The following is a 19,888-nucleotide window of genomic DNA, read 5'->3' on the forward strand; positions in this document are numbered from 1 at the left end:
AAGGGACATAATTCAACTTCGCTCTATAGAGTTGCTGCTATAGACGGCAAGCGTTTTAAAAAAGCTTTATTTGTAGTGCAATATCCTTGACCCAGGCGCCTATGTTTTGTGCACATGCCACTAAATGCTAAGTGACCGACGGTGAGTGGGATGGTTAAAGTGTAAATGCAGGAAAAGAAAGTTCTCCTTATGTGTGAAAATCGCGTTCTAATACTTCAACACCAGTTCCACGATTTAATGATGAAAATAGTACCCAATGACTAGCTATCTTGTATTCTTAAATACAACTATATCACAGAACACGTGCGTCAGTTATCGACAAATGCAAGGCCATTTTATAAACAAATAATTATTACAGCGCCGTAGCAACAGGGGAATTTGGCCCACACATTCTTTTGTAGTTTTTCCATAAATTTTACATGCGAATTTTGATTTATCCCCCCTTATGGTAGTACTGAATGCTTGCGAAAATTTAAGCATGAAATGATTAGAGTTGTAGATCTGTTGACATTGATTGCAAATGCAGTCAGAGTCGTTCGTTTCTACTAAAAATGTTTCTTAAGAAATGGTGGGGTTTTTTTTATCTATTATATATATATATATATATATATATATATATATATATATACATGTAATGATCGGGGTTCACCGGGTTTTGTCCTCTTTGAACACACAATACAAGCGTATACTTTATCTTTTAGCTTACAAATGAGTAATGATTTAAATATCTAAATACTACATCGTTCATCTATCAACTACCAACATTCACTCTTATAGCAGGGTAGATGCGAATATTCCATTACAATATATATCATGGAGTAACCTCTCCTAAATGAGTTCGACAACTTCGTAATATAAACGACAGATCGATAAAGTTGTTTTCATAGGAAACATGCATGTCATAAAAATACAGGTACTGCAGCATGTAAATAATGAACAATATATTGTAATGAATGGATTTTCCATATATATATATTTAAAGCAATATAAGCTGTCGGCGGCGGCAATTTTTTTTTAAATCACGAAAGTGACGCTAAAACGTTTTTTCAATGCGAAATATAAAATTCTAAATTCTGTATGTTTGACTTGCTACTAATTTAATTTTTACGGGGAAAATATAACCGAATTTCGCATTCGAACTCTCGCACTATTATGCTCTGGTATAAAGGTACCGATTAATCTATCGTGCTTTCATTTTCGATATTATTAAACATTTTATTTTATAAACAAAGATTGCATTCGGTTGCAGACGTGCAATTTTTTTTTTAAAGCCAGGCTAAAGCCATAATAAAATTCTTACTTAATAACATACGTATTATGTATCATGAGTGGGTTTTTAATTCAGATGGACAATCATTGGATGTGTCTGACATAACGCTTAATACAATATTAGAATAGTATTTGAAATTACACATGCAACATACACAATAAGTTATAATTAGCCTACATGTACGTTAGAATATTATGACTGGCAAGGAAAATTTAGACATCTATTTAGATACGCATTGTAGCCACCACAGTATATGCACACCAATTAAGAAGAATAATTCATATCATAAACCATCTATGATAAAAAAGAATATGTGATTGAACTTTACCATGTGTTACATTAATTGCGTTGATATCATTGCGTATCTATATCAAACATAAAACGAGTAAAATTGGAATCGGAAATATCTGTGTCGAAAATTCCAATTCTCTGATTACACATTATCTTCTTCAATGCAAACTACGTAGAGTCTTATAAAATTTAATATGCTGTACATATGCATATTATTTATTCATTAAACTTGTATATAAACACCATTAACGTTGAAATTTGTATTACAGATGAACGCGGGAAATGGTTAAACGTTAAATTTAATAGTCTGCTCATTTACCAACCAAGTCGAAATTTTGCTCATTGCTGACTTTCATCATGATTAATTTGTACACAAAATATCTTTGTGGTTGTTGCATGTGCTCTATCTTAAAAATGGTTTCAAAGGCATACAAAAAACAGCTAATTTCGGCGATTTCGGTAAATCATGTCAATCGGAGATAAGGAAAATGACGTCACAGAACATGTTACGTCACTAATTTCCACATGTATCATCAGGGACAATGCCCTAGTGCATAATCATAATGATTAAACAAAGTGAAACCACATTTTAAATTTATCCTAATTTTATGGCGAAATTTCGGTCTTAATGTACCTTGCTCTTTGTCTGACAGCAAGTCAAATTGGGATGAATTTAATTATACTATCAGTTTCAAATCACTGATTTAACTTGAATAGATCAAACTAACTGTTTCTATTAATTTTAAATAGATATATAACATGCCCACAAAATAATTGCATTATTATTTTTTTTAGAATGTACGTCATCAATGTTCTCCCAAAGGAAAGTGAGCAAAAACTTATCCAGAGAATCAACAGCACATTTTTGTGAAACTTTTTTAAATGCGCAGGTAATATTGCTGTTGAAATATTTTGTATCCTATGATCTGTAATAAAATATAAGTGGCATATTGATCTAACTTTAACTTAGTTATACCTTTTCAACTAAAATGGGTAGGGATTTTATATTTGTCATTTTCTGTTACAAGAACATATTTTCTTAATATATATATACAAACTGTATATATATAAGTACCTCATTAATGACCTTTTGACCTACTAGTAAGGCTTTCTGATGGTACCAAATTTGATCTTCTGACCTTGACATGAATTTTGACCTACTTGTCTTGAAAAGCTTTAAGTTTAGGGGGCATCCATGGTTCACATTCATGTCTTGTTGCTGTTCAGACTATAAAAAGATGTTGCTGTTAAGAATGATTATCTAGCACAACCATTTAATGCAAAGTTAGATAAGTTAAAATATTTTCATTGCAATCTTGGTATTGTATTGCATGAGTTAATCATTTATGATGAAAATGTTTTTTTTAATTTCTTCATTTATGCACTTATTTACATGTATTTGGTAGATTTTAATTGAATTAATAATAAAGGAACAATATCTAAGAGAATATAATATAAGTTTATTTAATTTAGAAAGTTAAAAGCAAGGTGAAGATAACGAACAGTGATCAATCTCATAACTCCCACAAGCAATACAAAATAGATAGTTGGGCAAACACGGACCCCTGGACACACCAGATGTGGGATCAGGTGCCAAGGAGGAGTAAGCATCCCCTGTTGACCGGTCACACCCGCCGTGAGTCCCATATCCTGATCAGGTAAACGGAGTTATCCGCAGTCAAATCAGTGTGCCAAGAACGGCTTAACAATCGGTATGAAACACGTCAGACAGCATTTGACCCAATGCGAGGTTGTATTGACGAACTAGATCGTTATAACGACCATAGAATTTGCGAAATGCTGACTTCAATCGAGACTGTTGAAATCCCTGTACCATCAACTTGTTTGTCAGTAGCTTACCTATATATAAGAGACGAAACTGGTGTAAAATAAAGATAATCTAGTGTGTCAAGTCAACTGAATTAAAGACAAAGAAGAGTGCAGTAAATTAAATTTGTATTGTGATTTAGTTTTATATTTATTTGCAGGAGAAATAGGATTACGAAGAAGAGAAGCTTTGTCATAATTTTTTATAGTATGAATTAAATACAATTTCTCATATATTAAGATTCTTCATTTTTTCAGGACACAATGTTGGTAATATTCATGAAAACTAACAGAACTCTAGTACATTTGAAGTGTTAGTCAAGCATACCTTAGGAGAGGCAAGCAAAGTCTGGAAAATGCCCTAAATGGTACCCGAAAAGTGTCTTAAATGACACACAATGGTACTTATGCTGTACCCGGAATATACCCAGTTTGTACCCAAAACGTACCAAATATGGCACCGGGTTTGTACCTAAAATTGTACCCTTAAAGTACCTAAAATGTACCCAGTTTGTACCTGAAAACTGTCTAAATTGGTAACCAGACTTTACCAATAATGTAACCAAATAGTACCTAAAATATTAACAGAATTGTACTTATAATGTGCCTGAAATGGTACCCGGATTGTACCTGAAAAGTACCTAAAATGTACCTGGATTGTATCAATAATGTACCCATAATATACCCTGAAAATTATCAAAGAAATGTATCCAAAAGGTACCCCAAAATGGGAACAACAATGTTGACAAAATTGTACCTAAAAGGTGCCCCCAAAATAGAAACTTTCAAAGTTGAAATAATAATGTACCCAAAAGGTACCCCCACAAATTAAAACCTTAAAAAGTTGTATGGGAAAGAAAATGTACCCGAAGCGTACCCAAAAATATTGTACCCAGAAGGTACCCTAAAATTTAATACTTGGAAAGTTGGAAATAATAAGGTACCCAAAAGGTACCCTTGAAAATTTAAGTTAGACAGTTGCATGGGAAAGAACAATGTACCCGAAAAAGTACCCGCATGCAGCTAAAAATATTTTTAAAGTCTGGTTCCAAAAAGGGTAGACTTTCGGGTACCCTTTAGGTACAGTCCAGGTACCTTTTGGGTACATTCCGGGTACTTTTAGGTGTACCCAAAGTGTACCCGTAATGTACCCAAAGTGTACCCAAATAATTTGAAATTGTACCTGTAATGTATCCAAAAACGTACCTCAAAGTGTACCCAAAACAGGTAGCCAAAATGTACCTTTTTTCTGTAAGGGATAACATGTGTCATCAATCGAGCGAAAAATGTGGCCTGTAGGGTGTCTACAAACTTTTTCTATGGAGTCATGTTTAGTTACATTGTACCTTGACCTTTTGACCTAAAATCATTAGTTGATTAATTGATTAGATATTGTTTAACGTCACTCTCGAGAATATTTCACTCATTGCCAGTTATTCTTCCTCTCTTGATACGAAATCTTAAGACTTGTGAAGTATTCAATCAAGCGAGAAAATCTAAAAGTGTCTACAAGCTCGGTATTACACAAGTGAGTCACGAACATCCCCGTTACTAACTCTCCAATCACAATTACATCCCCGTTACTAACTCTCCAATCACAATGAATTGCGAGGGAATAATAAACTGTGTAACCTCATAGGTTTGCTACTCGACCCCATCCACTTTTTGATAGAAAGATATTATCTTGAATTGCAATCCCCTCCCCCTTTCTACCTCACCTGAGCTAAAAGTTTTCTGGTCCCATGTTGTACAAAATCCGTTTGTCTGTCTGTAAAGTTTACATTTCTTACTTCTCAGAACCAAATTAAGGGCCATTTTCAACCAAACTTGCAATAAAGTATCAATCCTTGGGTAAAGGGGATTCAATTTTTTTCAAATGAAGGACTCATCCTTTTCAAGGTGGAGATAATTAAGATATAGTGAAAATATGGTGGTATCATTTAAGTCTTTTTCTCAGAACCATTACACCAGAAAATATAAAACATAATACATGGCAATATAGAAGAGAAAAGCTTTCAAAATCTTTTCCTCAAGAACAGCAAGGCCTTAATTCATGAGTCATTAATATGCAATTCCTCAGAAAGTGCAGTTTGTTCAATTTGTGGCCCCAAGGGGTAGGGTCCTACTTATAAATGAATAAATTTTGCCAATAACTCCAAAACGCTTGCTCCAGATTTAATATTGTTTCATATATCATGCAGGTGATTCTGAAACAAATACGAAACAAAGTTTTATGGAGAAAATCTTTAAAAATGGTCTTCTCAAGACCAGCAGGGCCATGCATGATTAATCATATTAATATGCAACCATTCTTAGGTACATGTATAGGCAGATTTCAGTTTATTCAAATCATGGCCCTGGAGGTTAGGGTGGGGCCACAATAGAGGATCTAACTGTCACTGATCAAGACAATATATATTAACAAATTTCTGATATAAAGATTTCCTCAAGATGAGTAGTCTCTCTCTCTCTCTCTCCCCCCCCCCCTCTCTCTCTCTGTGATATTACATGCTGAAATCCTTATCACATTATTGTAATGAGTGGCCCCATATCAGCCCAAGGTTTGTTTTGAGGGCCAATTTTAAGGGTTCATATGACATATGATAAGGATTTTGGCATTTATCATAACACTAATATGATGACATAATCTCTATTATTAGTTGTAATAAATAAATTGAGGTTGGAAATTAAGTGACATCTACTCGTTGTTATTTAAAAATGTGAAAGAGTGTAAAGTTTTGTTTTGGATGAATAGGTATAAATTGAATTCATTTTAATTTCAAACAAGAGGCCCATGGGCCACATCGCTCACCTAAGTCACCTTGGCCCATATCTGAAGACTTTCCATATATATTTGCATGTAAAACCTTAGTCCCTATTATGGCCCAAACTACCCTTTGCAAACTTGAATCTACACTATGTCAGAAAGCTTTCATGTAAATGTCAACTTCTTTGGCCCAATGGTTCTTGAGAAGAAGATTTTTAAAGCTTTTTCCTATATTTGTATGTAAAACTTTGACCCCCCCCCCCCCCCCACTTGTGGCCCCATCCTACCCCCCGGGGGCCATGATTTGAACAAACTTGAATCTGTACTATGTCAGAAAGTTTTCTTGTAAATATCAGCTTTTCTGACTCAGTGGTTATTGAGAAAAAGATTTTAACTATATATTTGTATGTAAAACTTTGATCCTCCTTGTGGCCCCATCCTATCCCCGGGGGCCATGATTTGAACAAACTTGAATCTGCACTATGTCAGAAAGTTTTCATGTAAAAATCAGCTTTTCTTGCTCAGTGGTCATGTAAATCTCAGCTTTTCTGGCTCAGTGGTTCTTGAGAAGAAGATTTTAAAAGATTTTTCCTCTATATTTGTATGTAAAACTTTGATTCCCCCCTGTGGCCCCATCCTATCCCCGGGGACCACGATTTGAACAAACTTGAATCTGCATTATGTCAGAAAGTTTTCATGTAAAAATCAGCTTTTCTGGCTCAGTGGTTCTTGAGAAGATTTTTAAAGATTTTTCCTCTATATTTGTATGTAAAACTTTGATCCCCTTTTGTGGCCCCATCCAACCCCAAGGGCCCATGATTTGAACAAACTTGAATCTGCATTATGTCTGGAAGCTTTCATGTAAATCTCAGCTTTTCTGGCTTAGTGGTTCTTGAGAAGAAGATTTTTAAAGTTTTTCCCTATATATTTGTATGTAAAATTTTGATCCCCCCCCCTTGTAGCCCCATCCTACCCCCGGGGGCCATGATTTGAACAAACTTGAATCTGCAATATGTCAGGAAGCTTTCAGGAAAATTTCAGCTCTTCTGGCCCAGTGGTTCTTGAGAAGAAGATTTTTAAATGACCCCACCCTATTTTTCCATTTTTGTGATTATCTCCCCTTTGAAAGGGACATGGCCCTTCATTTGAACAAACTTGAAAGCCCTTCACCCAAGGATGCCTTTGGCCATGTTTGGTTGAAATTGGCCCAGTGGTTCATGAGAAGAAGATGAAAATGTGAAAAGTTTACAGACAGACGGACAGACAGACAGACGGACGCCGGACAAAATGTGATCAGAAAAGCTCAGGTGAGCTAAAAACAGTTTGTTTGAATTAAATGTAAGAAAGTTTTTATCAAATTAATAAATTACGTTGCAAACAGCAATTTTTTCGGTGTTAACATGTGCGGGAAAGTCTTTATTCAAATTTAATACAACTTCTTGTCCTACTAGAAAGAAGGAAGAGGAATTAGACAGAAACAAAGCAGGCTTATGAAATAGAAATTTTAAAAGTGATCGAGGTTGTTTTATTCTAAAAGAACTGAATAATGAGACAATCAAATATGTTTTAGTTCAAATATAAGTTTTGTCATGTGAGTTAAGTATTTAGATATGGAGAAAATATGTTTTTTTCTGGAAAGTTGGTCAGGGCTAGTGGATGTAAGGTCAGGTCTAGTAAAATTCATTTGAAGTGGTCTGATTGGTCTAGTGCTCAGAAATTATGTCAAACCTTGTTTGAGGTTCTTTTTCTCAAAAAGCAAATTACCTTTCTATATTTACAGTTTTAGGGATATCAAATTATACATAATCATTTTAATTATTCTTATTCTTTTCTTTCATTTTTATTGCTGAGAATCAAATTATATATATATAATCTCTTTCAGTACCTTGATTATTGCTGGATGCTTTATAAAAATCTGATGTCACCCTGTAGTAGTTTAACCAATACTTACAAATGTAGAGTTGACTCTGCAGAACTTCAAAACCAGACCCATGAATTTTAATGTTTTCTGTCAGGAATTTCTCTACAAGCTTTAAAAGGAAAACATATAGTAAACAAGAGACCCATGGTCCACATCGCTCACCTGAGTTGACTTGGCCCTACTGTTGTTAAACTGTTAAAACTTTTTAATTTATAATTTTATTAATTTTTAATGTTCTGGGAGAAGGTCAAGGTCATATATCATGGTATGAAATGAAAGGTCTTGCCATATTAAGAAATTGATATTCCAAATATAAAAGTTCTACCTTAAATAGTTCAGGAAATATCAAAAGGTAAGATTTTTCAAAAGTAGGTCATATTCTCTAAAGTTAAGGTCAAACATCATGGTACTACAAGATTTTGTTATAAAGAATCTATCTTCAACATATGTCAGTCCTTCCTAATATAATTCAAAAGATACTCAATAGGATATCTTTTCTGAAAAGTAGGTCAACTCCAAGGTCACGAGGTCAAAGATCATGATATGAAATGAGAGGATTTGCAACAAGAAATATACATGTATATACAAAATATGAAAGTTCTACTTAAATAGTTCAGGAGATATTGAATGATCACTTGTTTTAAAAGTTGGTCAAACTTCATGGTAAAAATTAAACCACCATTGGTTACCGTATCAAATGGAAGTCTTATCATAAAGAATCTTACTTAATTTATATAGTACAAGAGATATTTAATAGCTTAGATTTTCTTTAAAGTAGATCAAATAAAATAGCTTACATTTTCTTAAAAGTAGATCAAACTCCCAAGGTCAAGGGTACAAGGTTAAAAACTTTGATACAAATGAAGCATTTATCACAAAGAATTGTCACAAGAAATGTACATATGACATGTGAGAGCCCGGTGAAGGGTTTCAAATTTAGGCCTTTGCTCGGTGCTTACGGCCAATTGAGCAGTGAGGGTTCTTTAGTGTGCCACACCTACTGTGACAAGGGACATCCGTTTTTAAGGTCATCTCCAAGGACCCGTGGCATTCATACCTGATGCCGAGCATTTAGCGATGGAACTGTCACTACCTGTTTTAACAACTTAGATCTGTCGTGGCCGGGATTCGAACCCCGGTCTTCCGCATGTGGGGATAATGCTCTAACCTCTAGGTCACCACGGCAACTTCAAGGTCAAGAACACCAGGTCAAAGATCAAGTATGATATATTAATATGGCCTCATCTATTAGGAATCTTTTTGCAAATTATGGAAGCTAGCCCTACCTTAAATAGTTCAGGAGATATTGAATAGGTGAAGTTTTCTTTAAAGTAGGTCAAGCTTAAAGGTTAAGATCACAAGGTCAAAGATTGTGTATGAATGTCTGGTCTTAATTACCATCAGAAATCTTTATGCAGATTATGAAAGCCCTACCTTAAATAATCAGGAGATATCAAATAGATTTCATCAAAGTAGGTCACAAGGTTTAAAACTGTCATACCAAAGAAAAGGACATGTCACAAGGAAAGCACATCTTGTATTTTCCCAAATAAAAGTTTGATCCCCTATTGTGGCCTCATCCTGCCTCAGTGGTTAAAAAAATTTAAAAATAAAAAAAAAATTCTTGTATATTTTGACCCCCTTCTGTGGCCCCATCCCATCCTATGATTACTGGCTACCCATGGTTTTCACTTGAACAAACTTGAATCTACAATACAATGTCATGTAATCAGAATTTGAGAAAAAGTTGTATGTTCACTCATGCAAACAGATTCTATCTAACTTTCAAAATAAACCAGAGTATAGGTAAAAAAAAAATATATCTTTAGATTCCACTTGACTGACTATATGGACATCTGAGTCACCTTGTAATTTGAACACATCATACAACAAAAAGCAAAGGAAAGCACACATCAAAGTGAAACATGAATCTGATACTCAGATATAGGGCTGAAACGATATGCCCTCTTCACGATACGATACATATTGCAATACTTATGCCAATTTAGATTCAATATTTTCAATATGATACAATTTACAGATGAAACCAATAATAACATTGAAGAATTATTTAATTACCAAGATTCAAAATTCATAATTTTAAAAGCAAAATGTTTCTAAACTGCAAAATTGTAATATGCATGTTGGCTCTGTAGTTTAAACTGATAAAAGTTCAATATTATTTTTGTCAGCCTCAGGCTTACAACAGTCTGAACGTTATTTGACACTATTTTGTCCCTCATGCAGGTAAAAATAATAAGTACATGCAGGCCGAGCCTGATCGATGTATTTTACTGAACCCGTTTGTAATAAACGTAACAAACCAAAAATTGAGGCAATGAATCGAACATTGAATTGAGCGTTACATTGAACAGTATCGATATTTCTGTGAATCGTTTCAGCCCTAATAAAGACACACAGTATGTGGTTATCATGAAGGAATGAGGTGTTCAAGTGATATATTTAAATACTGTACTTCACTCTTTTGCTTATGGAAGTTGAATTATACTATGTATCAAATCACTTATTAATTTTCATGTTTGATTGTTTGTTTGTTTTTTTGTTGTTTTTCACCACACTCAACAATTTTTCAGTAATATGGTGGCGCCCAGTTTTTATTGGTGGAAGAGAGAACCCAGATACAATGTATCTGGGAAGAGACCACCGACCTTATGAGAAAAATCTATCTATTTTACGTACTGCTCTTTACTTACTGATTTTGACTATAGAATACTCAGTTTATCTCATGAAGATGCAGGGCTCATTGTGGGCACTGTGACCTGAAGTCAACAGGGAATTCTTATTCCTTTCAGATCTTTGGTCCCACCTGTAGTGTATCTAAGGGTTTTCTAGGGTTTGTCTTTGCCCTTATACTTTCAATTTTGCATTCTTTAAAGGATTAATAGGATTTTTAAAAAATGAATTTAAAAACAGAAGGCCCATGGTCCACATTGCTCACCTGAGTCAACTTGACCCTTTACTGTTGTTTAGCTGTTTTGGGTTTTGAAAGTTTTTCAATCTTTACTCTGATAAAAAATTTCAAAGGGTCCTGACATAACTAAACATCAATTCACACAACATGGGGATGCCTCAACACCAATATGACTAACATGATCTTACTGTTCTGGGAAAAGGTCATGGTCATATAGATCATGGTTTGAAACAAAAGGTCTTGCCATAAGAAATTTATAAACACAATATAATAGTTCTACCTTAAATAGTGCAGGGGATATTGAATATATACCTATAGGTACAGTAAGATTTTTTTAAAGTGGGTCAAACCTCAAGGACAAACACCATGGTATCACATGAATGGTCTGGCCATAAAGAATCTATATATCTACAAAATATGAAAGACCTACCTTAAATAGTTCAGGAGATTTTTAAATTTTCTTATCCCGTGAAAATCTGGGTTAGAATAGGGTCAGAAAGGAGGGAAACATAATTTTCTTGTGTGGGTCAGAAACACGGCAGACAACTGTTACAATATTAACAACAAACAGGATCTAGACATTCATCAACACTTGTCTGAGACAAATCCTCCAAGCCAGACAAAATCAGCAACACCAAATTGTGGCAGAGAACAAATAAAGTCCCAGTCAAAAGTGAGATATTCAAAAGTTAGGATGGAGGTAGATAGGGCACACTCTATGCAGGCCAAATATCAATATCACAAGGCAAGCACTATCCTGGAACCTCCAAGGAAAGCACAAAAGGAGTAGGCCAAGAAACACTTTGTGGAGAGACCTGGAGGCCGACACCAAAACAATAGGAAAAACATGGAAAGAACTGGAACAAATTGCACAGGATAGAGGGGCCTGGAGAAATCTTGTTGGCAGCCTATGTCCCTAAACGGGTAGTAGGTATAGACTTATAAGTAAGTAAAGAATGCATACATGAAATATGAAAAATGTATTGCTCACCATTCAAAAGTTCTGAGCAAGAATTAGGTTCAAGTTTCAGACAAACAGGACAAAAATAATCTATGCCCCCCCCCCTCCACCTAAAATGAAAGTTTCCACCTAAGTGGAAGCTATGACTAACTTTGAGGGACAATATCTGTATCTGTAATGCAAAAAAAAAAAAAAATCCAGAAAATTGTTTTACCTACTTTTTTTTCTTTTTTTTTTTTAGCCTTATAGGGAATATAAGGCTAAAAAAAAAAGTAGGTAAAACAACAATTTTCCGGACTTTTTTTTTTTTTTTTGCATTGCAGATACAGATATTGCCCCTCAAAGTTAGTCATAAGCTTCCTTTTAGAAAAATACAAATTCAGATTGCATTTCAGCTTATTAGGTGCACCATGACTTACTTTAGGGCTAAAAGTACGACAAAGAGTTTCCTGGATATTTTCTCCATATGGATACAGATATTGCACTGAAATTTGGTTGGTCATCACTTTCTGCATGATGTACGTATGATGTACCATTTGTATTTTCAATTTGTAATGTATTATATAGACAGATCGATAGCAGACAAAAAGTGATCAGACTAGCTTTCAGCTCAGGTGAAGTAAAAAGCACCAACATTGTTGTTCATATAAATGATGAAAATTAAAGGTGGAAATAGATAAAGTGCTAAGATCTCAAACTACCTACAGATATTGCCAAAATTGCCAGATATATGGTATTTCTAAATACTGTGTCAGATCATAAAAAGTTTTGTGAAGCACATTCAGTTCCTGATCTGGTTTAAGTCTGCTATAAAATGTATAATGTTTTAAAACTACATGTATGCTGTTAGATTATTTTATGCTTGATATTGTGAAATGCCTCGTGGGTGTCAACTAGTGTGAGTGCATGGTCTAATGATGAAGAGTTTTAACACGTATTTCAGCAATATAAGAATAAAAGCCTGCAAATACAGTGAAACACACTTATAGCTATAAACCTCCAGACAGCAAAAAACAGTTCATTATTACAACCAAACTTCATTATACAGTAAAACATAGTTATAGTGAACCTCCAGGGCCAGTAAAAAACAGTTCATTATAACCAAACTTCGTTATACAGTAAAACACACTTATAGAAAACCTCCAGGGCCAGCAAAAACAGTTCATAATTATAACCAAACTTCATTATCCAGTAAAACACACTTATATAGCAAACCTCCAGGGCCAGCAAAAAACAGTTCATAATTACATGTATATCCAAACTTCATTATACAGTAAAACACAGCTATAACAAACCTCCAGGGCCAGGAAAAACAGTTCATAATTATAACCAAACTTCATTATCCAGTAAAACACACTTATATAGCAAACCTCCAGGGCCAGCAAAAAACAGTTCATAATTATATCCAAACTTTATTATACAGTAAAACACAGCTTTAGCAAACCTCCAGGGCCAGCAAAAAACAGTTCATAATTATAACCAATCTTCATTATACAGTAAAACACAGCTAAAGCAAACCTCCAAGGCCAGCAAAAAACAGTTCATTATAACCAAACTTCATCGAATCCAACACAATTTTCATTATTTGCCTCACGTAGAGAAATAAAGATCTTTTCACAATCAGCATGTCTTGAATTCATTACAAGCATGCTTGTTATAAGCACGTTTTACTGTATATTCCATTGAAAACTACCTTTTTTCCAAACAAAAATTCCATATTCCAGTGTGTGTCAATCAATCAATTTTCATCACTAGCCTATCCATATAACAAGAGGCCCATGGGCCTAGCATCGCTCTTCTGATACATAGTAGAACAGGCAAAAATTCTCACTAACCAAGATTCATCAATTAACAAAGTTTGATAATGTTAAGTCAAATAGTACCTGAAAATTTAAATGTAACTGTCGAAAAGTAGGTCATGGTGACCTACTTTTGGTCGACTCACTGAAGACTCAAAATGCATTAACTGACAAGTCAAATAGTATTCAAATATATCGGGCAAATTTTGAAAGAAGGCCACAGTGACCTACTTTTTGGTCGACAAACTCCAAAGACTCAAGATGCATCAACTGACAAAGTTTGATAATTGAAGTCAAATAGTATCTGAAATATTCAGATATAAACGTCAAATTCCAAAAGTAGGTCACAGTAACCTACTTTTTGGTCAACACACTCTGAAGACTCAAGACCCATCAACTGACAAAGTTTGATGATTGGAAGTCAAAATAGTATCTGAAATATTAAAATATAGCCATCGAATTCCAAAAGTAGGTCACAGTGACCTACTTTTTGGTCAAAAAACTATGAAGACTCAAGATGCATCACCTGACAAAGTTTGATGATTGGAAGTCAAAATAGTATCTGAAATATTCAAATATAGCTGTCAAAATCCAAAATATGTCATGGTGACCTACTTTTTAGTCAACACACTCTGTAGACTCAACATGCATCAACTGACAAAGTTTGATAATTAAAGTCAAATAGTATCTGAAATATTCAGATATAAACGTCAAATTCCAAAAGTAGGTCACAGTGACCTACTTTTTGGTCAACAAACTATGAAGACTCAAGATGCATCAATTGACAAAGTTTGATGATCCTAGCTTTCATATTGTACAAAATATGCATCTAAAATTGAAAATGTGAAATTTGAATGTCTGCAAAATTCGAAAAGTAGGTCACTGTGACCCACTTTTTTTTATAAATATATTTAGAGGCCTCTAGCTGCATCAACTTAGAAGGTTTGATGATTCTAAACCTCTCGGTATTCTGAAATAACAAAATAAAATGTATTCATAAATGATTAGCCAAAAAATTCAGAAAGTAGGTCATGGTGACATACTTTTCACATGACGCACTTCAGGGTCCCATGATCCATCAACTGACAACTTTCGATGATCATAGGCTCAATAGTGTCCAAGATATGCATCAAAATCCATTTAATAATTACCTGCGAAATTCAAAAAGTAGGTCAACATGACCTACCTTTGAGACAACATGATATTGGGTCCTAAGATGCATCAACTTACAAAATTTGATGATACTAGTCCTTATACTAAGCAAAATATCAAAGTTTTAACAAAACAAAATTTAAGGTCAACTTTGAAGTGACCTTGAGACCACACCCATTACCCCAGGATGATGCCTTGAACATTTTTTTTTATCTACAGCCTATCCTCATCCTTATGCATAAGTTTGGTGATAATTTGCCTAGTGGTTCTTGAGAAGAAGATTTTCTAGCAACCACTACTTTTGTTTGCATGTTCCTAATTATCTCCCCTTGTTAAAGGGTCACAACCCTAGTTTTAGTACAAATAAAAGCCCTTGGGCCAAGGATACCCTGTGACAAATTTGACAAATATTGGCCAAGGGGTTCTTGAGATATAACCCTTTTTACAAAAAGTTGACGCACACCACACGCCAGACATATGGCCTTTGGCTCAGAAGAGCTAAAAAGGCTAGTATTGGAATACATCATATAGTTAAACTGTGATGTTGGCGGTACTTATAGCCCTAATTCTATACAACTAAAACATCTACGGATTGGAATTCAAAAATGTTTATTTCCTCTTTTTTTATTTAAAGTATGTTCTTTTAAACTTTCTCATCTGCCTCAGTTAAATTTATATGAGAAATGAATCAATGAATTCAAATCTTAATACCATGTAACTTCAACAGGCCCCTGTCCAATTTTCAAACTGCCTTATATGACTAAAGTGGTTTTGGCACACCCTGTTGCTATGAAGTCACATATCTCTGTTTCTGATAATTTATGCAAAAACATCACAGGGTAGTATAAAAAATTTAGAAATTCGGGAAATTTTCTTTGGAGTTTAAATCTCACAGTCTTCATAACAAACAATTGGCAAATTATATTTTAATTTATAATAACAGAATATTTTTGATAGGAAAATTTTGAAACACTTCTTTTAAAATCACAACATCTGTAATACTGGAGGGTGATATTGACAAGTGCATGCAGTGACACCACGAGGGATTGCCCACAACCAACCTGATAGTCAGCCAAAGGAAGAGTCCAATGCTAGAGATAGAAAATAACGAAAATTACTGAAATCATTTTAAACTTATTAATTCAAGTTTAATCTCACAGGTTAGGGTAAATCAATTTCTCAATAATCTAATTTTGAACTTGATTAGTTGTCTGAAATATCCATTTCAAATAGGGGTGTGTGATTTTACTGGGATAATGTGATAATTTGTCCCACGCTACGTATCATGATACAGTAGAGAAAAAATAAACGGTATTTTTGGACAATGTAAATCCGGAAAAATTACATTTATGCGTAAGGTTCAAAATCAACTAGATGTTACAGGAAGTAACAAAAATAACAAGATCAAGTCCGAACATGGTAAAAAAGTTATATTTCTATTTTTCTAGTCACAGGTTGTGAGTTATTTGATTATCATTTGATCTGATTTTTTTTGTAATTTGTTTTATTACATGTTACTTATACAGAATAAATCATCATTTAAATATTTACAATAAACGGATTTTTTTCCCCCTCTTTAATGGGACTGATTCATGATTTTCCTCCAAATTTTGTTTTTCACTTTAAATTATCAAAATCTAGTAACCTACAGTCTAATATGTTTAGAAGGTTTCACAAAAAAATTAAGTTTATTCATCATGACAGAAGCTCATTTTAGAGAGTTTATTATTTGTTTTGAAAACAAAGATTGAGGTGTGCTACTGTTTACGGGGTTTTCAAAATAAATGGATATTGATCCAAGTTTATTCTATATATCACACCTCGATCAAATATACTTTAGGTAAAGTGTGTCATTTAAAAATTTTAATTTGTGATATTGTACAAAATAAAGATGCTTTAAATTACAAAATTAACATTTCACTGGTTTGTTTGTTTACATAAAAAGACTCGAATCTTTGTTTACATAACACAGATTCAAAGCTACAATATTGATTTTATCCTCGCATTCAGATATGGTCCAAATTTTGGTTGTCATCATTAAATGAGATATATTTTTAATTTTTAACATAAAAAATGGAAAACATTTCTTTCGAAAAACGTGAACCAGTCCCTTTAACACCAGAGCAGTAATCTAAATAACAGAGAATTAAGGAAAAACAGAGTGTCCTAAAATATTGCAATATATATATTCACGATGTTGTGAAAAAATATCTTGATATATCTGTTTGATACAAAATTTTGGCGAAACCCATTCTTAATTTCAAACTCCTAAAAATGTTTTTAATAAAAATACACAATGATGTACAACTCTTTGTGAGGAAAAAACTCGACACAGGGTTGACTCAATATTTCATATAAACCTGTAGTGAGCTTCAGATCTATTTTTAATCATTCTTATAATGTTATCTTCACTTTGACTTTTTTTCTTTCTCTCAATAAGTTCTTATATTTTGACTTCATTTCCAACTACACTGGAATAAAGGACTGGAGAATTATCTGTGCATGTTTAAGATTCACCAAAGCTTAGTAATGGGAAGTGTCTGAGAGTAAAGCGAATTGGATAATTGGGGTTCACAGTCTAGCTCATGTTGTTTGCTTTACAGTAGCGTCACACTCCTGTTTCGAATGATTAGAAAATTAATTATCCACAAACATTTTAATGAATTGGCAATTAATTCAAACTTGTACGATGATTAATATATAAAAGCTAAGACTTCTCATTTACATAGAGACATAATCATTGCACGACTTCATTCCTCCCAACACGAGTCTCTTACCAATCAGTTGTTTCCCAACTTTAGAATATGAAAAATGAAAGATCAATGAGATACATAGGTGTCTAAGTATTCTCTTTAGAGAAGTCGAGAGGCATAGCCTTCATCGACTTCTCTTCGCAAGCATTCATGTTTTGATTCTGGAAAACGTGTAAATGCTGGGGTCAGTGACAATTTATGCTTCGACCGACGTTTCGACTCAGATTTGCCTGGATTTACCCAATAAACAACTTGTTTTCAAACATTTAACAGTAATGCACAAAACTGTCACAAGGAAATCAACACTTACTTGCTTTTAATCCATTTTCAACATGTCCCCTGTCCCGATTTTACATTAACTGGTCTTGGGAGCCGTCACAATAGGGGACTAGTTAAGAGAAAAGCAGACTGACGTAATCAGAGTTGTGATTTAAACCCGGGACAGGGGCATGTTGAAAATGGATTAAAAGCAAGAAAGTTTTGATTTCCTTGTGACGGTTTTGTGCATTACTGTTAAATGTTTGAAAACAACTTGTTTATTGCGTAAATCCAGGCACATCTGAATCGAAAGGTAGGTCGAAGCATAAACCATCACCGACTCCGGCATTTACACATTTTCCAGAATCAAAACATGAATGCTTGCGAAGAGAAGTTGATGAAGGCTATGCCTCTCGATTTCTCTAAAGAGAATAGTGTCTAAGGTATAATTTATGAAAGTCGATCAATGCCTCTTTAATTATTACAGATTTGTCCAAAATGTTGATAGATATGGTCTGTAGAAAATATGAAACCCTTTTCCATTATCTGAATATCACACATAGGGATGTTGTGTGTGTATGCGTGCGTGCGTGTCAAAAATAAGGGAATTGGCCAGTATTTGTGATCATATTCAACAATTGATCAATTAAGGAGATGCTTCTCATTTTGTCTAGTAATTTCTTTCAACAACGTAGAAAATTGAATATCTAAATTTGCAAATTTCTGACAGAAAACAAAATCGATACATGTATGTGTAGGCCATATTTCAAATTAGCCTTATTAATAAAACACTACGAAAATATTCACATGATAAACGCATGTGAAACTTTTACGTGTTAGATCTTACCATATCATCTCCTTGTTGTGCTAAAGTTGAGAGCTGTTCAAATGGCACCTGAGCAGTTCGCAAATGTGATTGCAAATCTCGCAGAACTGTGAAATCCTCTGACATTTTTACGTGTTGCCAATCACGCTCCGAGTTGTCTCTGTCAATCTGGGTTTCTCGAACGCTTAAATCACAATGTAGTACTGCCGAAACCCGAAAGCTGTCAATTTCCGGGACTTTCTGCATTCGGGGTTTGACGGGGGCACATTAAGTGGCATGAAATAAATCTTTTCAAGCATATGCCTGTCGCACTGTGACATCAAATGTTTTGACTGAGTGTAACAGATGAACATCACGGAATATGCTGTACTAGGGGCCTATATTTAAATTCTTGCTACTTAATTATTATATCTCGAAAAATTAATGTATAGATACTATGAAAGCCTATTAGTATCATGTAAAAGATTAAATTCACATTCCATTATCTCGTAATTACGAGATTTTTTCTCGTAAATTTTACGAGATAGGGGAATGTAAATTTATTTTTTTATTTGGTACTAATAGGCTTTCGTAGAACATTCACATAAAGGACAGACAAAACAACAGTGGTAGCCTATCCCAACAAAATGGGGGAGGGGGTGTTCAGGACAATACAACAGTGGTCAGTGGCGGATTTAAGGGGGGGGCGCAGCCGGCGGCGCCCCTCCCCCCCCCCCCTAAAATTTTCAAATTTGAGGTATTGTGGTATCTTGTTTAGAAAAATGCACTGAATGATAAAAGAAGCAATGATTTCTTCTACTCCCGGAGAAATAAATGACAAAATATTTTGATTTCTTGGATAAATTCATCGGGAGGACTTGCTTTTTTTCCAAAACCCCTTAAAATTTGCGTCATATTATTAATTTCACCTTATTAGAAATGACAGAAAATAGTACAAATGACTAAATAGGAGACATTTCAAGCCCTCTAAAATCTGTAAAATCCAGGAGCTTCCGGGGGCTTCGCCCCCTGGGCCCCCACCAGGGAGGCCCTTGAACTCCCTGCCTCATAAAGTGGCGCCCCCGTAACTGCAATTCCTGGATCCGCCCCTGGTGGTAGCCTATCTCAACAAGAGAAGGAGGTGTCAGACAA

General features: G+C 34.4%; 1 protein-coding gene across 2 annotated transcripts in view; it reads right to left on the reverse strand.

Annotated features, from left to right (window-relative positions):
* Positions 1 to 18,922, reverse strand: part of LOC125666767 (ankyrin repeat domain-containing protein 54-like) — a 67,473-nt gene extending 48,551 nt beyond the window's left edge. The window contains exons 1-3 of one of the 2 annotated variants that reach the window (XM_048900049.2): positions 18,779 to 18,922; positions 15,982 to 16,011; positions 8,107 to 8,185 (exon numbers count right to left, since the gene is read on the reverse strand). In XM_048900049.2, coding sequence (XP_048756006.2) covers positions 8,107 to 8,185; positions 15,982 to 16,011; positions 18,779 to 18,883 — 214 coding nt within the window. In that variant the 5' untranslated portion in view covers positions 18,884 to 18,922. The remainder of the gene's footprint in view (positions 1 to 8,106; positions 8,186 to 15,981; positions 16,012 to 18,778) is intronic. The other variant, XM_048900050.2, reaches the window with a different exon arrangement.
* Between the last annotated feature and the right edge of the window lie 966 nt (positions 18,923 to 19,888).

This window comes from Ostrea edulis, chromosome 10 (assembly GCF_947568905.1).
Source record: "Ostrea edulis chromosome 10, xbOstEdul1.1, whole genome shotgun sequence".
NCBI classification, from domain to species: domain Eukaryota; kingdom Metazoa; phylum Mollusca; class Bivalvia; order Ostreida; family Ostreidae; genus Ostrea; species Ostrea edulis.